Below are 20,509 nucleotides of genomic sequence, written 5' to 3' on the forward strand. Positions count from 1 at the left end.
TAGAAGATATACATGAATATATTTTTTGATAATGCATGTCATTTGATTAAGGTTGGATTCAAACTGAATATATTCAAGTTTAAAAACAAGATCGTTTTAAATGAGCCTAAAAGAAATTTGATTCAAACGAACTTGAGCTTGAGTTTGAGTCTAAAAGTTAAATATTTTTGAATTCAAACTTTTTAAAGATGTTAACCTCATCAAGTTTGTGAGTTTGGAAATTTTTAATATGAATTAATTAAAACGATATCATTTTGACTAATACGCATCAAAACGACGTTATTTTACTCATTTTTTACTCAACTACAAAGCCAAACCAAATCAAACTTGAGCTTATATCTCTTTAAACAAGTCAAACTTGTACAACTTTAAAGAGAGATTAGTGCGTTCAAGTTTGAGTTTTAGTTTGTTCAAATTGAGTCAAGCTCGAGCTTAAGTAAACTTGAACTTGACTTGATTTGAATCTGTCCTCAGATATGATTATTCATAACATGTCTTTAAACAACATTATGATTATTATTTTGAATTCTTTAAAAAAAAGAAAAAAGTTCTATCAATCAAACACATAAATTAGATTCAAAGATTCATCAACACAATTTAATACAAATTAGTGTTTTATGGACAATAATATTTTTTGTTTCTTTGACTTGTTCTTCAAGACAAACTCTTTGTTCAATATGTGGAAAGAGAGTAAAAAATTGTTTCGTAGGAGAATGCTATACTGTAAGAGGAGATTAGTATACACAGAACTGATAAGGTTTTTTTTTATTAACATGTCTATATCTATTCTTTTGTAATTTTAATTTCTAATGAAGCGTTTTGGTCTATGAAATTTGTGTGCAGTTGGTCAATATCTAAATTCAAAGATTAAGCAACCAAAAGGTTAACCAAAGCGTGATGTTATTTGAGTCTCTCCGAATTTCTTAAGGTCCCAATATTATTTTTCTAAAACATTTTTTAATAAACTAGTAATTAAGAAGAGTTTTTTTTTTTTTTAGCCTACCCTTAAAAGATTTTTCTTATATTAGCATGATTAAATATTCTTTTAAGAGATGAAATAATGGATGTTCCCATTGCTCGGACTTTAATTTAAGAAATTCAATTTTCCTATGTTTAAACTATTGTTAAATTTTATAATAAAACCATATATACATATTTTTTGGTATATAAATATGTATATATTTATATATGTCAACACATGATTGAGTGATTTTGAATTAATGATAATATAATATCTAATCATTAAATGACACATATAAATATATATATATATATATATTTGTATACTCAAAATAGATATATATAGTATTGCGCTTAATTTTATGACATACAAGAGAACAATGAAATAAAAATTATTTTAGCATTCATGCATCTTAAGAAAAAGAAACTCATTCTTTCATTTTCATAACTTTCATGGAAGTTAAATTGGATTATAATAAAAATATTATTATTGATGTGGGAATATATACCAATGTGAGAACGTAGCTATCATGCGATATTATATAAAAGTTGTGATGATAGTATGATGAAGAATGTCCGTATGTGACTAATAAAAGTAATATAACAATAAAAAGAGAAAAAAATTCTTAAAATAGTTCATTTGTCAAAACAAAATATATATCAATTACAATATTATTACTCTTCTTACAATGTTTTCTAAGGGAACAATTACAAAGTGAGTATGATATATTATCATCGGACTTCTCAGAAAAATTAGGAGAATGTTTTCTTTTTTGTTAGGAAAGATTTCATGAGATGAAGATAACAAAAGATTTTAGAATAAAACTCATAAATCCTTTTTTTTGGAGCCCTTTCTCACCTTTATGGAACAACGAGAGAATGATCTTATTATAATTATTGAAATGTAGGGGGCTTAGACCATGGATGACACATGTATTGTCATGATAGTAAGAAACAATGTCGTCACGATACATTCAATGTAATATGATGATCACAAGATCGCCATAGTGATTATTATTCATTGAGGTACATTTTAATGGTAACTAATATGCCTCCTCTTGACAAGATATATGTGACTTATCCAAGATAGTTAGACTCTTTTTTTTTCTAGGGTGATCTTGGCCTTTATGTAATATAGGAATCAAGATTCACTTTCACACAATTTAGGTTATTGTATGCATAGGTGACACGTTTCAATGCTTCTCATGACAAATTCTCTTAGGGAGGTGGTTTTTTAGTATTGCACAACAAATTTTCTTAAAAAATTGAATAAAAAAGAAGTTGAGAACTTATATAAATACAACAGTTGTAACACTCTTAGACAAATCCATATAAGTAAATCACATGAGAGATATTAAGTTTTGTATGTGCACATACATCATTTAATGTTAAGATAAGACTGGTTATATATTTTATAAGTTTTTAAACTGTTAAGACACGTTTTAAATAGTAAAGTCTAAAAATAAAAACACAATACACTATTTCAAAACTGAATAATATCTTAATAGTGAATTCACCTATTGGAATCGAAGATATTAAACAATCGAGATGATGGAATTTACAAAAAATGGCATTGGGGTAAGACAGTTAACTTAGTAAGAAAATAAAAATAATAAAGTTAAAAGAATCATTTTTAAAGAAAAAATTAAAATAATAAATTTTCTTAAAATTTTATTTTAAAAATCAATAATAAGTTGTTTTGAATGATCCTCTGGCCTCTGCCATGTTGCGCCTGGTTCAATAGCCCACGAGATTGATGGCTCTGGATTTGAATTAAGTGCGCCAAGTGTCAAATGCACAACCATCAAAACTTCTTGATTTCTCTTCCACAACTCATTCACCAAAACTCGGCCTCGCTGTCTCTCAACGGATAAACCTCCATGGCCTCCACCAAAATTCTTTCACCCACCACCGCCACCACCTCCTCCATCACCCATCAGTCACTCTATCTTTCCTCTACACTCCCCTTCCCTTCCTTACCTTCATCTTCCCACAACAGGCCAATCACCAAGCTCCACGTCTCCTCTCCACCCAACAAAACACCTATCACCACTACCACCACCTCTAAAAAACCCAATCAGGAAACCGTCTTCTTCGACGGTGGAGCTCACTACGGTGACCTCTTAGCAAACTTGCTTCTGGGTTTCACTCTTTTTTGGTTACCCTTAACTTTAGCTGCAGTTTCAAGAGCTTTTTACTTAAGATACAGGTTTACCAACCTGCGGGTGACGGTTATTTCTGGATTCACGGGTGAAGACAGGACTGATTTCTCATACAAAGTGATTAAGGATGTGAAGGTGGTGCCAAGGTTTATTGGTGAGTGGGGTGATATTATCATTACTCTGAAAGATGATACTAAGGTTGACCTTAGGAGTGTGCCTAGATTTAGAGAGATTGCCAAGTATTGTCTCTCCATGGCTGAGAAACCTGCCGTTTTGAAAGAAACTGGCCCAAAAGGCTTTTAAGGCTTGTGCTGTGTAACTTATTTATTATTATTGTATCTTCTTGAAATGTTTGTAAAAAGTTTTGTTGTGTGATTATTTGGTTGAACGATGGGATTAACCATATTCAACAGCAATTATGATTGCAAAAAGATTCTTATTTATTATTTTAGTTTTGAGTTTATTTCATTTCCTAGTTTCCCTGCTGTGTTCTTGAAGAATGAAGTGTGTTATGATTCTTATTAATCATATTTATCATCAATTGAGACTTGATTCCAAGCTATCCGGTTGTCTAGACCGTAAGTATAATTTACAGGACAATATCCCCGGGAGGACCTATAATTCAGTTTACGTTGCAGTTATGGAATTATGTTTCGTTTAAATGATATATTCTATAGATTCTGTAGCTGAAGTTATCACCCCATAAGCCCTCAAATGGTTATAGGGGTTTTTCTCTCAATAAAATTTCTGTAGTTTTAGTTCTTGACATACTTTGAATTCATTGACAGGAGAGTATACTTCTTTCTAGGTGGAAAATTACGTCTAAAACCAAGTCATATGTGTAATCTGTTTTCAGAATTTTGTATTGACTATGTGGGTGTGAAGGAATGAATCACTGAGGCAGTAGAAAAAAGATACAGAAAGTTGTCCACAGAAAAAAAATTCCACTCACCATTGTGGAGTGTAATTGTTGGATAAGTGTCACCTGTTTGCAAAAGAATTATGAAAATTTATATTTTTTGGCCAGTTTTTGACTGTCAAAACCCCATTTATGTAGCAGAAACTGCAAGAACGGAGGAAGAGAAATTATTGTTGAATGTGAAGGAAGAAGAAATACATTTGGAGTTTGGACTTGGGACTTGCATGAGTTAGACAGAATATGTCGCAGCACAGAACGGCGGCCTAGGCTCTAAGTAACTGAAAATGCCTTGCTCATTACGACATGAATTGTTTGTGCTATGCTTGGGCCTAAGTGTGGGCCAGGCCAGCATTTTGCCCATAAGTTTAAAAAGAAGCAATTGTGTGCAATAGATTAATATGGCATTCGTAATTATCACCCCATTAAATTATAAAATCATAATAATAATTTTCCATATGTATACGGCAGCTTAGTTAAAAGTACATATAAAACAAACATACTCCATAACATTGTGAATGTGAAAAGATGAAAATAAAGTGAAGTTATGGGCTTGACTTGGAGCTTAAAAATCAAGTAACCGTGTTGAATTTAGAGGTGTTGCTTAGAAAATTAAAGTTGACTATGGCAGTGCATTTTGTTGATACTATGACTATCAAATGCATTGCTTGTAACAGGCAGTTGCCGGCCCATACGTGTAATGTAAGATAATAAGGATGGAGTTTTTTATGTGCTGTTTTAGGAGTTAGACATCTCTATTCATCTGATTCCTTTAATTGTGGGCATGGTGGGATAGGGATATTGAATTAACAGTAGTGGAGAATAGGATCCACTGCACGGGAATGTCAATGAAGAATCACATCCCCAAATATAAACCAACTTTCCTCCATTCAGCAGAGTGAATTACTATTGCTATACACTGCTTCCCTTTCTTTTTCTTTATATTTTAAGTTGTTCCTTAAAATGAAATGAGTTAAATTTTCATAAATGTCAATGTCAATTAACAATTTGCAGCTACTGACCCCAAAATTTGTTATCGCTTAATTAAAGTTGTTGATGGGTCAGAAGAGCCATCGGGCTTGATAGCTTTACTGTCATTCCACATATAATATATTCTTTATTTAAAGAATGAAAAGGGGTTAAATTCTGTCGTTCTCATTTGTTTGAATTTGGGTCACCAGACTGCATTATAATTTCTTCATTGTAAACTTTGGTCTTTAGTAGGGTCGATGAATAATCAGTTTTAGTATGATGAAAGAGCCTCATTTTGGTAGTATTCATCTTTAAAACTTTAATTTGAAGATTTAGACGTACAGAAGGTTACCCCAGATGTGGATTGGAAAAAATCATCGATGAGTCCAAATTAGTAACCAAGATGTTAGCTGTCATTAACTAATTTACCTCCTCATCTTTGCCTTATATATGCTAATTTTTTTCAGTCTCAAACTCAATATTTGAAATATTTTAAGGAAGCTCTACTTAAAGAAATTTTTGCTGAGCCTTTAGGGTTAGGGACCTGTGATGATATGTGACACCTTGGGTTTTGCCCCTCCCCCATTCTTGTTATGTCTTCAAAGTATAACGGGTATTGAAAAGTTAGCATCAAACATAAGCTCCCAAGTCCCAACTTTGAATCAGGAATTGAGTGGTAAAATAGGGTCCCATGAGTCTTTGAAAGTGAACCCATTAATTATTTGACAGACATGAACTTCAGTTAAAACTTAGAAGACCCCCAATCAAAATATGAAAAATCCATGAAACTATGGGATTTACACTTATTACACTGACAAAAATGTTAAAAGGCTTACTGCAAAAGTAAGTAATCATATTAAAACAGTGTTAATCTTCTTCCCCCTGTGAGTCCTACACCATCTCATTAGTATGAGCGTGCCTGCACTAATATCTCAAAAGGGTACATGTATCACCTCCCCTATCATCAAAATTTATGAGGCTGATAACAAAAGAGTAGTGTGGATTGACAGAAATGCAAAAATGTACCACTAGTGGGACACAGTCTTTTTTTCAACAGTTCTTGGAGATAATTTCCTCGAAGTTCTCTATTCACACGCTTAGAAGATCACTTTTTTGGCTTCACTTATGCTTTCAAACACCATAAATTAATTGAATGGTCAAGACAACATTGGTTATCTCAATCTCTATATAATTAGATACATGATATTAATATTTAAGCCATGTAATTTATGAGGAAAAAGACTATCATAAAGGGTAATAAAAGATGATATTAATGAATGGATGGAGGCAGGAGAAGTGACTGAGTCCCATACTTAGTTAATCAAATTTGTGGTGATCCCTACACTGCAAACTTGGGCAGAAAGTTAAAATAAAAGAAGGAAAATGGACCAACCTATGGTCATAAAAGAAACTGAAACTGGGGTTACCAATTCATTAGGACTTTTGACGATGTTCAGTATGAGTAGTAGGTCACTCCTTTTTCAGGTAATTGTTTTATGGGCTAGCTCAGAAAAAGCACAACAGCAAGTATATCGGTTGGAAGAGATGAGAGATGATGGTGTCATGTCATGTGGAATGATATAGAGAGCAGGTCTGGTGGTAAGTCCATAAACGCATCTTTGTTGAAAGATGTTAAAGAGACAGTGGCAGTGGGAGACCATTTTAGAATGAAAGAATGTAATTTCCTTTGCCATTTGTCAGTCTGCAACTACTGCTGTTATAAAATTACACCACTCTTTACACTTTTTCTATTATATTAAATATTAGTACATGAATGTAACAATTAATATCACCCTTCCATTTTCAGACTAATCCTCAAAGACTACATTTTATGCATACTGTTGATTTCAAAGTTTCAAACAATTTGCTGGTTTTTAATAAGACTCACACAGTTGATAGTGATAAAAGAAAATCGTTGCACTTCTCTATTTGCTATCAAGAGAACTGGGAACCCTAGAAGATGTGTTTCCAGCTCTAAAATTGAAGATTTATAATAAATTATATGGAAATAATTAAAAATAAAACTAATTATTGAATTTCGACGAATTTGTCAGTTAGCAGAGAATAAGAAACAGTGGTCACTTTGTAAGTCCTGAACCAGGAATTATACGTACAAGTATTGTGTCAAAGATTTTATCCCTTTTTTTCTTTTCTCAATGGCAAAAACAAGAAGAGACATTTAAGGAGAAGTGCAACATTCAACTGTTGTACTACCGGCAGGAAAAAACTAACAGTAAACTGCTAAACTGTATCTCTTAATTAAGGCATGAATTGAGCGTCGTATAAAGAAATGAAGTAAATCTATCATCCTGTGCAGAATAGAAATGACAAGGTGACAAGATTTGTGAAGGTACTTCCCACAGAAAACATGTTTTGTGCTGCATAATCTAGTCAAATACCATCATTTGACTGCCCTTAATTCCAGTGAGCTGCCCCCATTGCAACTCCTGCCCCAGGAATTTTTAATTGATTGTCAGGTGGATTATTTATTGATTCAGTGTTTGTTTTTGTGCCAGTAGAGTAGAGAAGTAAGAAAAGGTAGTATAAATGCAAAGAATACATGAAAGTTATGGAAATTGAAATGATGGGAATGCAGTGACAAAGCAAAAAGGATGATGGAGGGCATAGGATTCCCCAACCTTTCTCTTTAACAAGAGCGTGGATTTAAGTAGAAAAGTGAATATATGTGCCTAGAGCTCGAAAAGTTCATTGGTTCTAATATCAAAAGGATGAGGATGGTGCCCACGTAGGAATCCCAAGCAAACTGCACACCAACATTCACGTAAAGCTAATTTAAATATATATAGTGCTGCATATGCTCCAAATTTTGTTCCACACGTGGGTCCTTAATTTTCTCTTTTCCATTGTTTTTCATGGCATCATAGGAATATTTTCCTACTCTTTTATAAAAACCAACTACAAACGTCTGTCATTTCATTCAAAAATTAAAATTGTGCCTTCAACAAAGCAACAAATGCCTACTCGATTGTTTTGTATATCCACCCCACCACTATCAACCCTATGATTTTGATTTCATTTAAGATAAAGATATTTGATTTTTACATCTATATGAATTCAATATTGTAAGATTTATTGATTCGATGATCCGTACGTATAAACTAATAAAACGTGCACATAGCAGTCATTAAGATAAATTGGAATATGTGTTTATGTAATATGCAACTATTAATAAAAAGAATCTTTTATATGGTGTGGCTCGTCGAGGTAGGATCGGATTTGAATTGAACATGTTCGAATTTAAGTGTGAATTCAGTTTGAATAAGCTCGAAACGAGTCAGTCTTATACAAACTCTTTCGAACTTGAGCTATTCATCAAATTTACTAATTAAAAATTTTGATACAAAACAACGTCGTTTGATTGATATATATTAAAACGACATCATTTTAATAATAAAATAGTTAAAAAATCGAGCTCAAAATGAATTGAACCAAATTTGAACCAAGTTCAAGTCTAGCTTCGACGAGCTCGAGCTTGAACTTGAGCTCTATTATATATAAAACCGAGTTAAACTCGAGCTCAAACAAACTCGAGTTTGACTCAACTCGAATCCACCCTTGCATCTAGGCATTACTTTTCAAGGATATATTCTATTTCTTGACTACATTAAGTACGAGTTATATATACATGCAGTAGAAACTTTAAACTTATACAAAGCGGTTTGAACTTATCTTTGTTTGGTTTTAGAGATTGATTTAAAGTATAATTGTTAGGTAAGATTCAATGGTTTTTTCTGCTGCCTTGTGATAAATTATTCAACTTGACTTAGAGGAAAAGTTAAAATTAGGCAGGGGTAAACAAATCCCACAATTGGGACCCTTGGAAAATAAGGTAGTGTGATTGGATTTTGTGAATACTTAATTATATGTGGGACAATTAATGCACAAACAACAAGACAAAATTGTAAGTAAATTAAACAAGTTTTGCATTGTATTATAATTGAATGTATACATGCATTACATGCTTATATGCTTACTCTTTTGATGTATATTAGATTGCATTATAGTCTACTGTTTGCTTACTGTAATATATGCATGCTTACATGCTTATATGTTTTCATGTTTCATGTATAACAGATTGCATTATAATCTACTATTTGTATTTAGAGGTACTGTTTGTTTACTTTAATGTATACATGCATAGATGCATTACATGTTTACTGTGTTGTTACATTAAATCAAATTGCATTATAAGCTACTGTTTGCTTACTATGTTGTTACATTTTACTTGATTATGGTCTGTTTGCTACTGGATATTTGATGTACTTTGATTTAGAGGATGTTGCCTTCAATGGTTTTTAATTTGAGGTTTGAAGCATGTAAAATGAAGTGTCAAATAAGGAATATGGATCATGATGTGTATAATTACACTATCTTCATTAAGGAAATGAAGTAATGCATTGCCTACGAAAAAGAAGTTCACTTATACACAGGGAGAGGATAAAAGTTGAGGCAAAAAAGGCCAAATGGGGAGGGTAGATATGTAATATATAGTGATGAAGACATAAGTTATTTGTTTGATTAGTATAGCAAAGTTGGGGTTAAGGATATTGATATGTTTATTGAATCCCTTCCATTAGAGACATTGAAATCCCATCTAACTTTGCTACTTATAGACTGTGAACCCCATACTCACCCACGTAAAAATAATGAAACCCATGCCCACCCACATGTAGACTCTACCCAACCATCCCAACATCCTGCCCAACCATCAGAAGTTACTGACTACAGTGATGGCTCTGATAGTGATGAGTATGCTTATCTCATACTGAGTGTAGTAAGGATGAGTTTCACTAGAGAAATGATGTTGAGAATAGAAACAATAGGGAAGAGGGGACAATATCCACACAGTTTTTGTGTAAAAGGATAAATAGTGATATCGGTATGTTATCCAATTATGAAGGTGAGAGTGAATATGAGAATTCAGGGGATCTAGTGTGGAGAATAATGTTTCCAGTAGAGTGTCTAGATTTATAAACAGTAAATCATTCAAATATGTTACTGATGTGAAAATATATTTAGAAGTAGGACAAGTATTCCAAAGTATTCATCACTTCAAGAAGGTTTTGTAGGATTACATTATTCAGAGGGGGTTTGAGGTAAGGAAAAAATATAATAAATATAGAAGAATCAAAGTGGTGTGTAGAGTAAGAGGATGTCTATTCCACCTGTATGTTGCACTTATGGTGGATGAATAGTCATATCAAATAAGAATATATAAGCACGCACACACGTCTTAAGGTTCAGAACAATCTTGAAGCTAGTTCTTGTTGGGTTACAAAAAAAAATAGGTAATTTTATTAGTTCCCAAAGAGGTCAAGCATTAAGCTTTTGACAGATCAGTTAGATAAGGACTACTACCTGAAAATTCATTGAAAAAAACTCTATAAGGCTCAAAAAATTGCAACTAACATTACAGTGAATGAGCATGTTGAGTCCTTTAACTTGTTGTTCAAGTATTACCACATCTTTGAGGATAGTAATTAGGGTTCAAAGGTTACCCTAAAAGTAATTAGGGAAGAAATCACACCAACTCCTAGATTCTACACAAAAGTAGGGATTTGTGAAGGGTTATAGGCATTTTGCAATAACTATAGATGCCAACAATGGGATATTTCCATTGGCAATATGTATATATGTAGTTGAGAACAATGAAACTTGAGGCTATTTTATAAGTCTATTGCATGATTTCTTGGGAGATGTAAAGTCTATCACTTTCATAAGTAATAGGCAGAAAAGGTTAATAAATTTTGTAAATAGTCACTAGCTTACTACAAGAAATAGGTATTGTGCAAGATGTGTTTATGCCAACTTTAGAAAAACTTGTCTTGGTATACACCCGAGAAACTTGTTCTAGTCCGTGTGTAAAGCAACAAATAAAATAGATTTTCAAGATGTTTTATCTTAGGTTAGACAAATAGATGAAAGAGCACACAAATGGCTAATGGAAAATGAACCTGATCAATGGTCTCGATTTGACTTTGATACAAATGTCAAATTTGATCATTTAACAAATAATATGTCTGAAACATTCAATAGTTGGTTAGGAGAGGACAGAGAACTGTCAATACTCAATATGTTGGAATGTATAGGAGGAGAATAATGAGGAGGTTGTAAAGTAGGTTAAAGGCTGGTACTAAGTGGGTAATGTCACTACCTCCGCTTGTTCTTCTAAGATTGAATACAAATATTAAGGCAGCAGGAAATTTAAGAATTTTGCATGCTGGGTTGATGGAGTTTGAGGTGGTTGACATAACTATTATACCAAGTATAAGCTATACCTTGGATATGGAAAAAAAAATTTGTGACTATGGCATATGGAGTACCCTGTCAACATGTTATTTGTTCCATTCTCCATATGAATAATTCTGATTTTAAAGAGTTTGTTGATGAGAGGCTGAGAATTCCAATCTATATGAAGACATATAGTGGAATGATTCATCCAATTCTAAATCAGAGGAGTTAGGCAGATGGCATTGAAGGAAAGCTACAGTTACCATCTAGATATTCCAAGCCTGACAGGCCTAAGAAAGCAAGGAAGAGGGACCCTAAGGAAGAAAGAAAAAGAAAACACATGTACACACTACAATGTAGTGTATGCCTTGAATTAGGATACAGTAAGAGGTCCTATAAAAACAATCCTAACAGTGCAAACAGAGTTAAACAAAAGGTAAAATTTGCTATTGCACTTTTAATTCATCAGTTTCTTTGTTTACTTTTTCCTTTCTAAATTTGCTTTTTACTTTTCCAAATAGATAAGGGCAATTTCCACGATGACAACTCAATCTGTGAGGTCACAGTGTGCAACATCTTCATCTTCAAAACAACCTCCAGATGCAAACATAACTGAACTAAATTTTTATGGATCTAAATATCTCCATCTTTCTATTTTTTTCTCCAATTGAGGATTCATAAATGTAGTACCACTGGTTTGAAATTTTAAATCTTTTTTCCACAAGTACCCAAAACCATTAACTACATGAAGCTTGCATCTATCCAGTCTACTTGTGGAGGACTTCAGTCCAAAGAAGAGCAAAATGCATTTTTGTTTGTACAGAATATCAGTTTGTATATCTGAGTTGGATGCTCATTTTCTTTTATTCTAATTTGAGTTTCAGTTGAATAATTATGCAGTTTTCTGATGTTGGATGTTGTTTTATTTAATTTCTATTGAATATAAATGTAGTTCAGGTGTATGGTCTATGTTTTGTTTTATTTAATTTGCTACACAAAAGCATGTATAGTTTCTTTCCAGTCTGTGTGTATGGTTTCTGCCCAATCTACAACAGATGGTTTATGGATTGAATTGCATTTGTTGCATGTATGGCTTTTTTCCAGTTTGCATGTATGGTTTTCGTCCAGTCTATAGTGTATATTTTTCTGGATTGAATTGCATTTGTTGCATGTATAGTTTTCTGAACAGTCTGCATATATGGTTTTTATCGAATCTGCATGTATGGTTTCTATCCAGTCTGCATAAAAAATGGTTCTAAATGCATTTTGTATAATGCCTTTTGTCAACTATACATGCATATAAGTTGTATCTGTCAACTATCCATACAGTTTCTATCAACTGTACATGCATTTAATTGATAGATTTCATCAAGTCATATAACAGGTTATATACACTGCAAGTTTCATGAAAATTTTTAGAATATTGAATTCATAGATTTCATCACTCAGATTAACTGAAATTTTCTAGATATTTAATTAACAGGATTAACACAAAATTAACAGATTCGTCCAATTTAATAGATTCATGAAATTAAGCAGATTAACTAAATCTGGAATATATGAAAATTAGTTGAATTATAAAGCATAAAATTCAAGAACAATAATATGAAAAAACCTAACTAAACGGTAGAAAAACAAATCATGCAGAAATTTCCTCATTACATAATAAGGGGTAAAACGGTAATTTAATATGTAATTACAAAATTAATTAATTTTATATTTTACATTGAAGGGCATTAATGTTATTTTATTTGTTAGTGGTAAAATTATTATTTCATGTTTAGACTAACATAAGTTATTAATAGAGTTAGCTCATAAATGAGTGTTTAGATTTCCAGTAATTAACAGATGAATCTTGAAATTTGCATAAACCTTGGGTGGGAATAAGACTTTTGGCCAAACCAATATACAGAAATAAAAATGAGCATGGGGAGCTTAGATTAAAGAAAAAGCGAGTTATGATAAGGCCATTGATTCATATTTCGTTTCTTTTGAGTGTAGCCATACTAAAAAGGCCCACGTGCAATTTCCCTATTATTTTTCACATAAATAAAAAATAAAAAAAAAAATTGATGGAGTGACCGCTCTTCTTACTAATTGCTAAAGAGTTTTTATCAAAAGAAGAATAATAAGCCCCACCCCATCTCATCGATTATCAATCTCTTTGGGAACTTGGGCCTCCCACTCCTACTGCCAGCCACCATTTTATTTTTCTTATTATTAATTTCTTTTTTCATTGAGGGAGCGTAATTGATATTATTGCATGTCTTCTATTTTCATTTCATTCACTTATTATAAAGCGTTTAAATCCCTTTTCTTTTTTCTTTTTTTTTTTTTGTAAAATATGTTGTGATTTCTAAATACATTACTTTTTACCATAAATTAGATAATGGGCAATAAAATATGAATAATCACCAATTAATAAATATGATTAAGACGCTAAAAAATGATCAATATTTCAATTATGGGTCAGCCCTTTTGATCTTTACAATTTTCTTTGGTTCCATTTTGAAGGTGGGGAAAGGGCAGTATTGAGTGAAATTATTGCAACAAATTATATTTGGCTGAAAATTTTATTAATCAATTAGTTAGGGTAGGGACCCTTATTGCCTTTAATTTGGAAGTGTAATTAATATTTTAAACTTGCTATAATTTCTCATGCCCACTATTAATTGTTTGTATTATAAACAAATTCAAATTGGGATGGGACGATTAATTAATTAATTAATTGAATTGAATTGAATTGAATTGAATTGAATTGAAGGATTGAAATAAAAAAAAGATTTTCTAGGCCATATTTGTTGTAGTTTAAAAAATCAATATGAAATTTGGGTAGTGTATCACTTGCACTAACAAAGAATGATTATAATCTAGAGATATATGATATTGCTAGTCTACTGATTGAATTAAATATTTAAAAACATTGGACTTTGTTTTAATTTCTATTAAATGAGCTAGGAAGGACCCCCCTTAAAATTAATTTAAGATAGATGAGGAAGTGAATTTTAGGTATAGACATGGATATGACTGAAATTAATATAAATATATTCCTCAAAAATTAAAAAAGAAGAAAGAGTTAATAGGGTTCCACTTGGTTGGTCTTTTTCTGGGTGGTCTTCCTCTTTGATGGCTGCTTGTGGGACAAACATCACCGACTCCTTCTCCAATGTCGTTTTTCAATTTTCAGATTTTCGGTTGGATTATGTAGGTATGTTAATTGAACTCAACCAAAGCCTCCTTTTTGGCGGGAGTTTTCTATTATTATTATTATTATAATACGAATATGTCAAGACAGAGACCAATCAGAATGAGATGCCCTGATTTGTGGTTTTATCATCATAGAGTTTGTATGGGCTCCACCATTTCAAAAGTTATACAATCCTTTTCTAGTACACGTGGCATAACCTTTCTTCCTCCATCAAACTAATTTACTATTAGAATTCTAATCTTATAATAAAATTGTTAATAATAATAATTAAATGAAGTTTTAAACTTTGAACATGTATACAAAAATTATTATAAAAAAAAAAAAAAAAAAACAACTCCAAGAGTAATTTATTCAAAGTATAGGGTTTATTAGACTATTTGATAAGTCTAAATGTTAGGTTTATAGGATTTCTAAAGAAATTTAAAAATATATAATAATAATAATATTAATGGTCGGCTAGGTGAGACCCATAACATTGAATAAAAAATAAAGTTAGGTTTGATAAAGACTTGGTACATACGTTTTAATTTGTGGGGTGCCTCTTTTTAATCAAAATACTAAATTAGCCTTAAATTTTGACTTTTCTTAAATAAGTAGCTTTTGAAAGTTTCTACCTTTTTTTCTAAATTCCACATTTCCATCTACAAACTTTCTTATACAATGCGGTACCACATAAAAAGGCAATTAAATATCGGACAATGGTATTTTAGGAGACACTGTCTTTATTTATTTTTTAACACTTTTTAAGCATATTCTCACTTTTGAACTATGTAATACTACAACTTATAACTATATAATTTAATACTATTGTGTAGTCAAATTGAGCACTCTTAAAGCCAACCTTTGAAATATAATTAGATATAACAAACAACAAGTGACAAGACAACTTCAACATTATTGGCATAAAGAAAAAAATTCTCTTGCGGTTATAAAAAGAATGTCTCATCTAAAATCTATAACATAATATATTCACAATGATTGTTCAATTAGAAGTTAATTGGCCTCGTAAACAAGATGTCTTGATATAGACATAACTCTCTCTTATTTAAATTCAAATCATTGATTAAGGTCCCAAATTAAGAAAGTTTCCAATGCATTTTTCCTATAGAAAACTTGTATATATAAGTAGCAGAGGGAGAGAGGAGAGAGAGAAAATATAACAGATAATACATATCATCTTGCATTAAACCTGTAATATTCTTAGATTAGTGAAAACATTATGGATATAGACATTCTAATTATTAAGTTGAACCATATAAAAACTCATATGTCTTGTCTATTTCTTTTACCTGTTTTAGTTAATTTTCTCACACACTTATAGCAAACTTACTTGTTTCAGCAAGAATATGTCTTGTCCACTATGCATTAATGCTTATTCCTTCATAAATAGAAGGATAAGCTCCTCGCCTCTTATGTCTAATCTATCAATCCATGTTTCAAACCAACTCATTAAATGGTTATAATAGGCAAGATCATCAAAGGTCTAGAATGAAATTTGTGTCAACTTGTAACCAACTCAAACTCTTTAGGTGAAAAAACTCATCAAACTTGTGAACAAAACATACACACCTACTTAAATGCCTTTTAGGCCTCTCAAGAGGAAGTGACCAAATGTACCTTGACTAAGATTACGTTGGAAGGCTATTTTATGTCTCCTAGCACTTAGATAGCAAAAAATAGTGAGTTAAATATTAAAGGAGAAAACATCCTTCTAGTCCATCCAATATCAATGTTTGCCATTTCTCATTTAATTGCTCTTAGTTCACCAATAAACAATGAAGTTGATTAGAAAAGAAATGCCAATAGAAAACAACAACGATATAAAAAAAAAAAACTACAAGTCAACAAGCTTAAGAAATATCCTAACTTGTATAACAAATACACCCTAACTACCCTCATAAGTTAGATCTATGGATCAACGTGTGTCAGCCGATCGTGAGAACTTTATGTTCACATATATTGATCATTCTAGAAACGTTTTTAGTCTTAATATTATTCTAATCTAGAGCAAAATAATACGGTTAGAACTATCATAATATTGAATGAGGGAAAAGGACTATTTCCCACCCAAGTTTTAGCCTTATGTCAAATGTATATCCACCTCTGATGAAAAACCCCACCCAAATACCCACCCAAAGTTTAATCTATTTGGACCCACCCACATATTTTTTGTTAGGGTTAAGGGGTAAATTTGTCATTTTATCAATAATATTAAATAATTAAAATTTTATCTCATTTTTCTCATTTTAATTTGAAAAGCTAACATTTGTCCCTAAATTAAGTTTTAAAAAATTCACTTTTTCCCCTTGAAATACAGCCACTTTCTTAGCGACGACGGAGAAGTTTTCATCCAGAGGTCGACTACCTCTGGAAGACGATTGTCGTCCAAGAAGGATGACCGTCATCCAGATCTGGATGACAAACGTCATCCAGATTTGGATGATAGAGAGTCGTCTATTTTGGATGACGTTTCGAACCCTATCAAAATGGTTGTGACAAATCTAACATGTGCAGGTTGTTTATTGATAACTGGTATAAGACATGAGTATATGTTGACTAGACATTTTTATTGGACTACGTATTATAAGGATTCTATATAGATGGTTATCCTATTGTTTATGGAATATATCTTTTGACAAATAATGGTACATGTAATTCTTCAATTTGAGATTACCCGACTGTCTTGTACAAATATCAAGATGGTTTGATACTAGCCAAATATAGTCTTTAAGAAATGATTATCAAAACCATAGTGATTAGCCGTTGAGAGATATATGAAGGTTATGGTAGATGAATAGAAGATTCATCACTTCTATGTACAAGAATGAATGTCTTTGTAAGGTTTACTAGTGGATATCAAACAACTTAATTTTGTGCCTATATTGGTATTAAGTTGTTAGTCAGTGCAGTACAATATTGTCATTGTTATAGAAGTCAACGAATACAAATTGAGGATTATTTGAGGTCGACACTAATTTTGTACCCTAGTTTTATAGAGATATAAATTGATAAAAAGATTAGATCATATGATAATTATATTATTGATAGGTTTTGTAATGCTCACAGGTAAGCCCAAAGGTATTTTAGTCTTTTTTCAATATTAAATTATGATTTGTGATGAGATTTTAGTATGGATGATCATGTATCACAAGGTACACACTGTTTGTGCCATGGAAGGGTAGAAAAGTCATTTGGCATTGAGCATGTGAAAATAACTAAGTATAAAAGGGCAAAAGCCTGATGTCTGTAAAAGCACATAGTTGTGTCTTGTCACCAAATTTGAAATTATGGATAAGATCAATTTTGTGGCAATTTTTGAAAACTGTCTTTATTGAATAATGTCACACATGCCCGTGTGTTGTGTTTGACAAGTAAAATAAAAGGAGGCATAAGGCTAATATGTGTTATTGGATATACACATTATGTTTAACAGCTAAACAAAGAGAAAAGAGATAAGGTTAAGAGCTGCCAAGGTGCATCAAGGAGGGATTGGATAAAAGGAACTTCGTAACAACACGAAGATTAGCAAATTGTCAAAAGACAAGTAGTAGTTGGTCTCTCCCTTTTTAAGCTTAATTGATATTTCATAAGGATATCATAGTATGATATGTTGATGGCTTGTTTGCATGAATATGTGATTATGATGAATGGTTTTAACGTTATGCTATGTAATGGATCCTGATAATATGGAAATGTGTAAATTATACGCAGATACTTATATATATGAGATCATTGGCTAAAATATATTAATTGATGGTTTTTGATCTAAGGGAAATGGATTCATTTAATGAATTTTGAATGTAATGAGATGCTTACGAATACCTAAGAATGTTTTAGCATGAAATTTGGATTGTAAGTCATATTGGTACTGGCTAGAAAAACACACTACAAATAGTGATACACGACTGTGTGTGATGGTTCACATGCTCATGTATCCCTTCGTTTAGACAATGGTATACATCTATATAGCTACTAATTGAGTGTGTAAGTGATGGTATATAGGGTTGGATTTGAGCCAAGCTCGTTCAAGCTCAAACTCGAGCTTGGCTCAAACGAGCCAGTACTAAATGAGCTCATGCGAGCTCAAGCTTGCAACTTCTAGCTTGAGCTATTTGTCAAACTTGTAAATTAAAAATTTTAATACAAAATGACATCATTTTGACCAATATGTATTAAACGATGTCATTTTAATAATGAGTTAGTTAAAGCTCAAGCTCAAGCTCTATTTCTGCAAATTGAGCCAACCTTGATAAGCCCAAGCTCGAATCTAGCCCTAACGATATTTGTGAAAACAATAGGGCTATACAATAGATAGATACTCATGAGATGCATCATCCACTCGGTTCTTGGTGTGGCTAGGGCAATTCTAACTATCTAGGCTCTTTCTCACACTTCTAGGATTCTAACCCATAACCCTTTCTCTATGTGTGTGGAGACAGAAAAATAAAATATTTAATGTGAAAATCCTACACAACATCTCTATTTTATATTTGATAAAAACATGACAAACGGGCGATACACTTAGCTCACGCGGTTGATATAAATATCGTTAATAAATGGACGACACCTTTGTAGTGCATATACATTCCTGCTTATAAAAATTGAAGAACTTAAATCATCCCCAATACAGAGGAAAAGATGAAAATGCTTTTAGGGCTTACCTTTAGGTGTTATAAGGAGCCTTAAAATGTGAGTAAGTATCCATGACACTTTATGGATGTTTTATGTTTTTTAATATATATAATATAAATCATAAGCTAATCATGTTTTATTATAGATGAATGTCTTATTTATTAAAATTTTGTTTATGCTTCCACTGTGTTATGTGACATTTTAAGTCTATAATAAAACCAACATTCAAGTCATGGATCACACAACGTGTGGCTTTTATACACATATTTCAGGTCATAGATAAAAAAACATATGCTCGCTTGCTCACCAATTTTGCCATAGATCACACATTATGTGGCTTCTTTAATCCTAACTCAGTCTAAATCACACACCATGTGGCTCTCACATTTTTAACTTATGTCATATTTCACATAGTTTATAACTCATTCCTTTTTACCACATTCTCTAAAACATGCATTAAATCTTTGCACATAACTTATAATGTCTTTATATTCTTTTGGGATGGTTTATTGGAATAAGTGTTTTGCCTCTTGGAATGATTGTTCCTATTTTGTTCTAAAATAAGTGATACCTTATGGAATAACCATTATGTTCTTTATATAGAATGAGTGTTCTTACTTATAGAATGGTTATTCCCTCTTTTTTATCATTCACAAAACATCAAAACAATTGTAACACTCTGAAGTATGCTCCAAAAACATTGTTGTTCTTTCCTTAAATTTAAAATTGAATTCAAGTCAAATCAGGTCAAAATCAGAATAAAAATATTCATTTTGGCCTAATGTATAGTCATACCTAGAAGACGTATGTGTGTACGTCATTTACCATGTGGTTTGCCATGCTAGCAAAAGTGAAGGAATGTATTCCCATGCATCCAATGATGTACGATCATACATCACATAATTATATGTATCCCAATAAAAGAAGGATTCAAGAAAGAGGAGAGAGATAAAATTGATCTCGCACCTCTAAACCCTAATTTGGCCTCCTTCTCACTTAAAGTAAAGAGAGAGATATTGTGAGTTATGGGAGAGATGAGCCAAACAACCACTGGAATAAGGATTTTTACTAAGAGAGAAATGATTGATGAGTAAAAAGAAGAGAAATAACTTGGCAAAATTCTACTTGCTTGTCTGAAACTAGATAAGTAGGATATGTTATGCCCATTGGATTCTAGATTACTCTTGTTGTTCTTTTGTACTTGATTGAATAAAAAACGATGAATGATTATTATAATAAGTGAAATTGCATGAATGTGAAACCAAGATAGATCATGGAAGACTTTTGAATGTATTTAAATTATGTATTATAGTTCTTAAAGCCTATATGCGTTGGATCATTCTTAGATGTAGAAAGATTGCTTGTTGAATGTTTAGATATAGAAAATCTAGCCAAGATGTGCAAGAT

The 20,509-nt window shown here is 31.8% G+C and overlaps 1 protein-coding gene across 1 annotated transcript; it reads left to right on the forward strand.

The window, feature by feature from the left end:
• The first annotated feature begins 2,765 nt into the window (after positions 1-2,765).
• Positions 2,766-3,483, forward strand: LOC123217322. Its single transcript, XM_044638284.1, has one exon. It carries the CDS (start codon positions 2,841-2,843, stop codon positions 3,423-3,425), a length of 585 nt encoding a protein of 194 aa, XP_044494219.1. The 5' UTR covers positions 2,766-2,840; the 3' UTR covers positions 3,426-3,483.
• Positions 3,484-20,509: the final 17,026 nt, after the last annotated feature.

This window comes from Mangifera indica, chromosome 5 (genome assembly GCF_011075055.1).
Source record: "Mangifera indica cultivar Alphonso chromosome 5, CATAS_Mindica_2.1, whole genome shotgun sequence".
Classification (NCBI taxonomy): domain Eukaryota; kingdom Viridiplantae; phylum Streptophyta; class Magnoliopsida; order Sapindales; family Anacardiaceae; genus Mangifera; species Mangifera indica.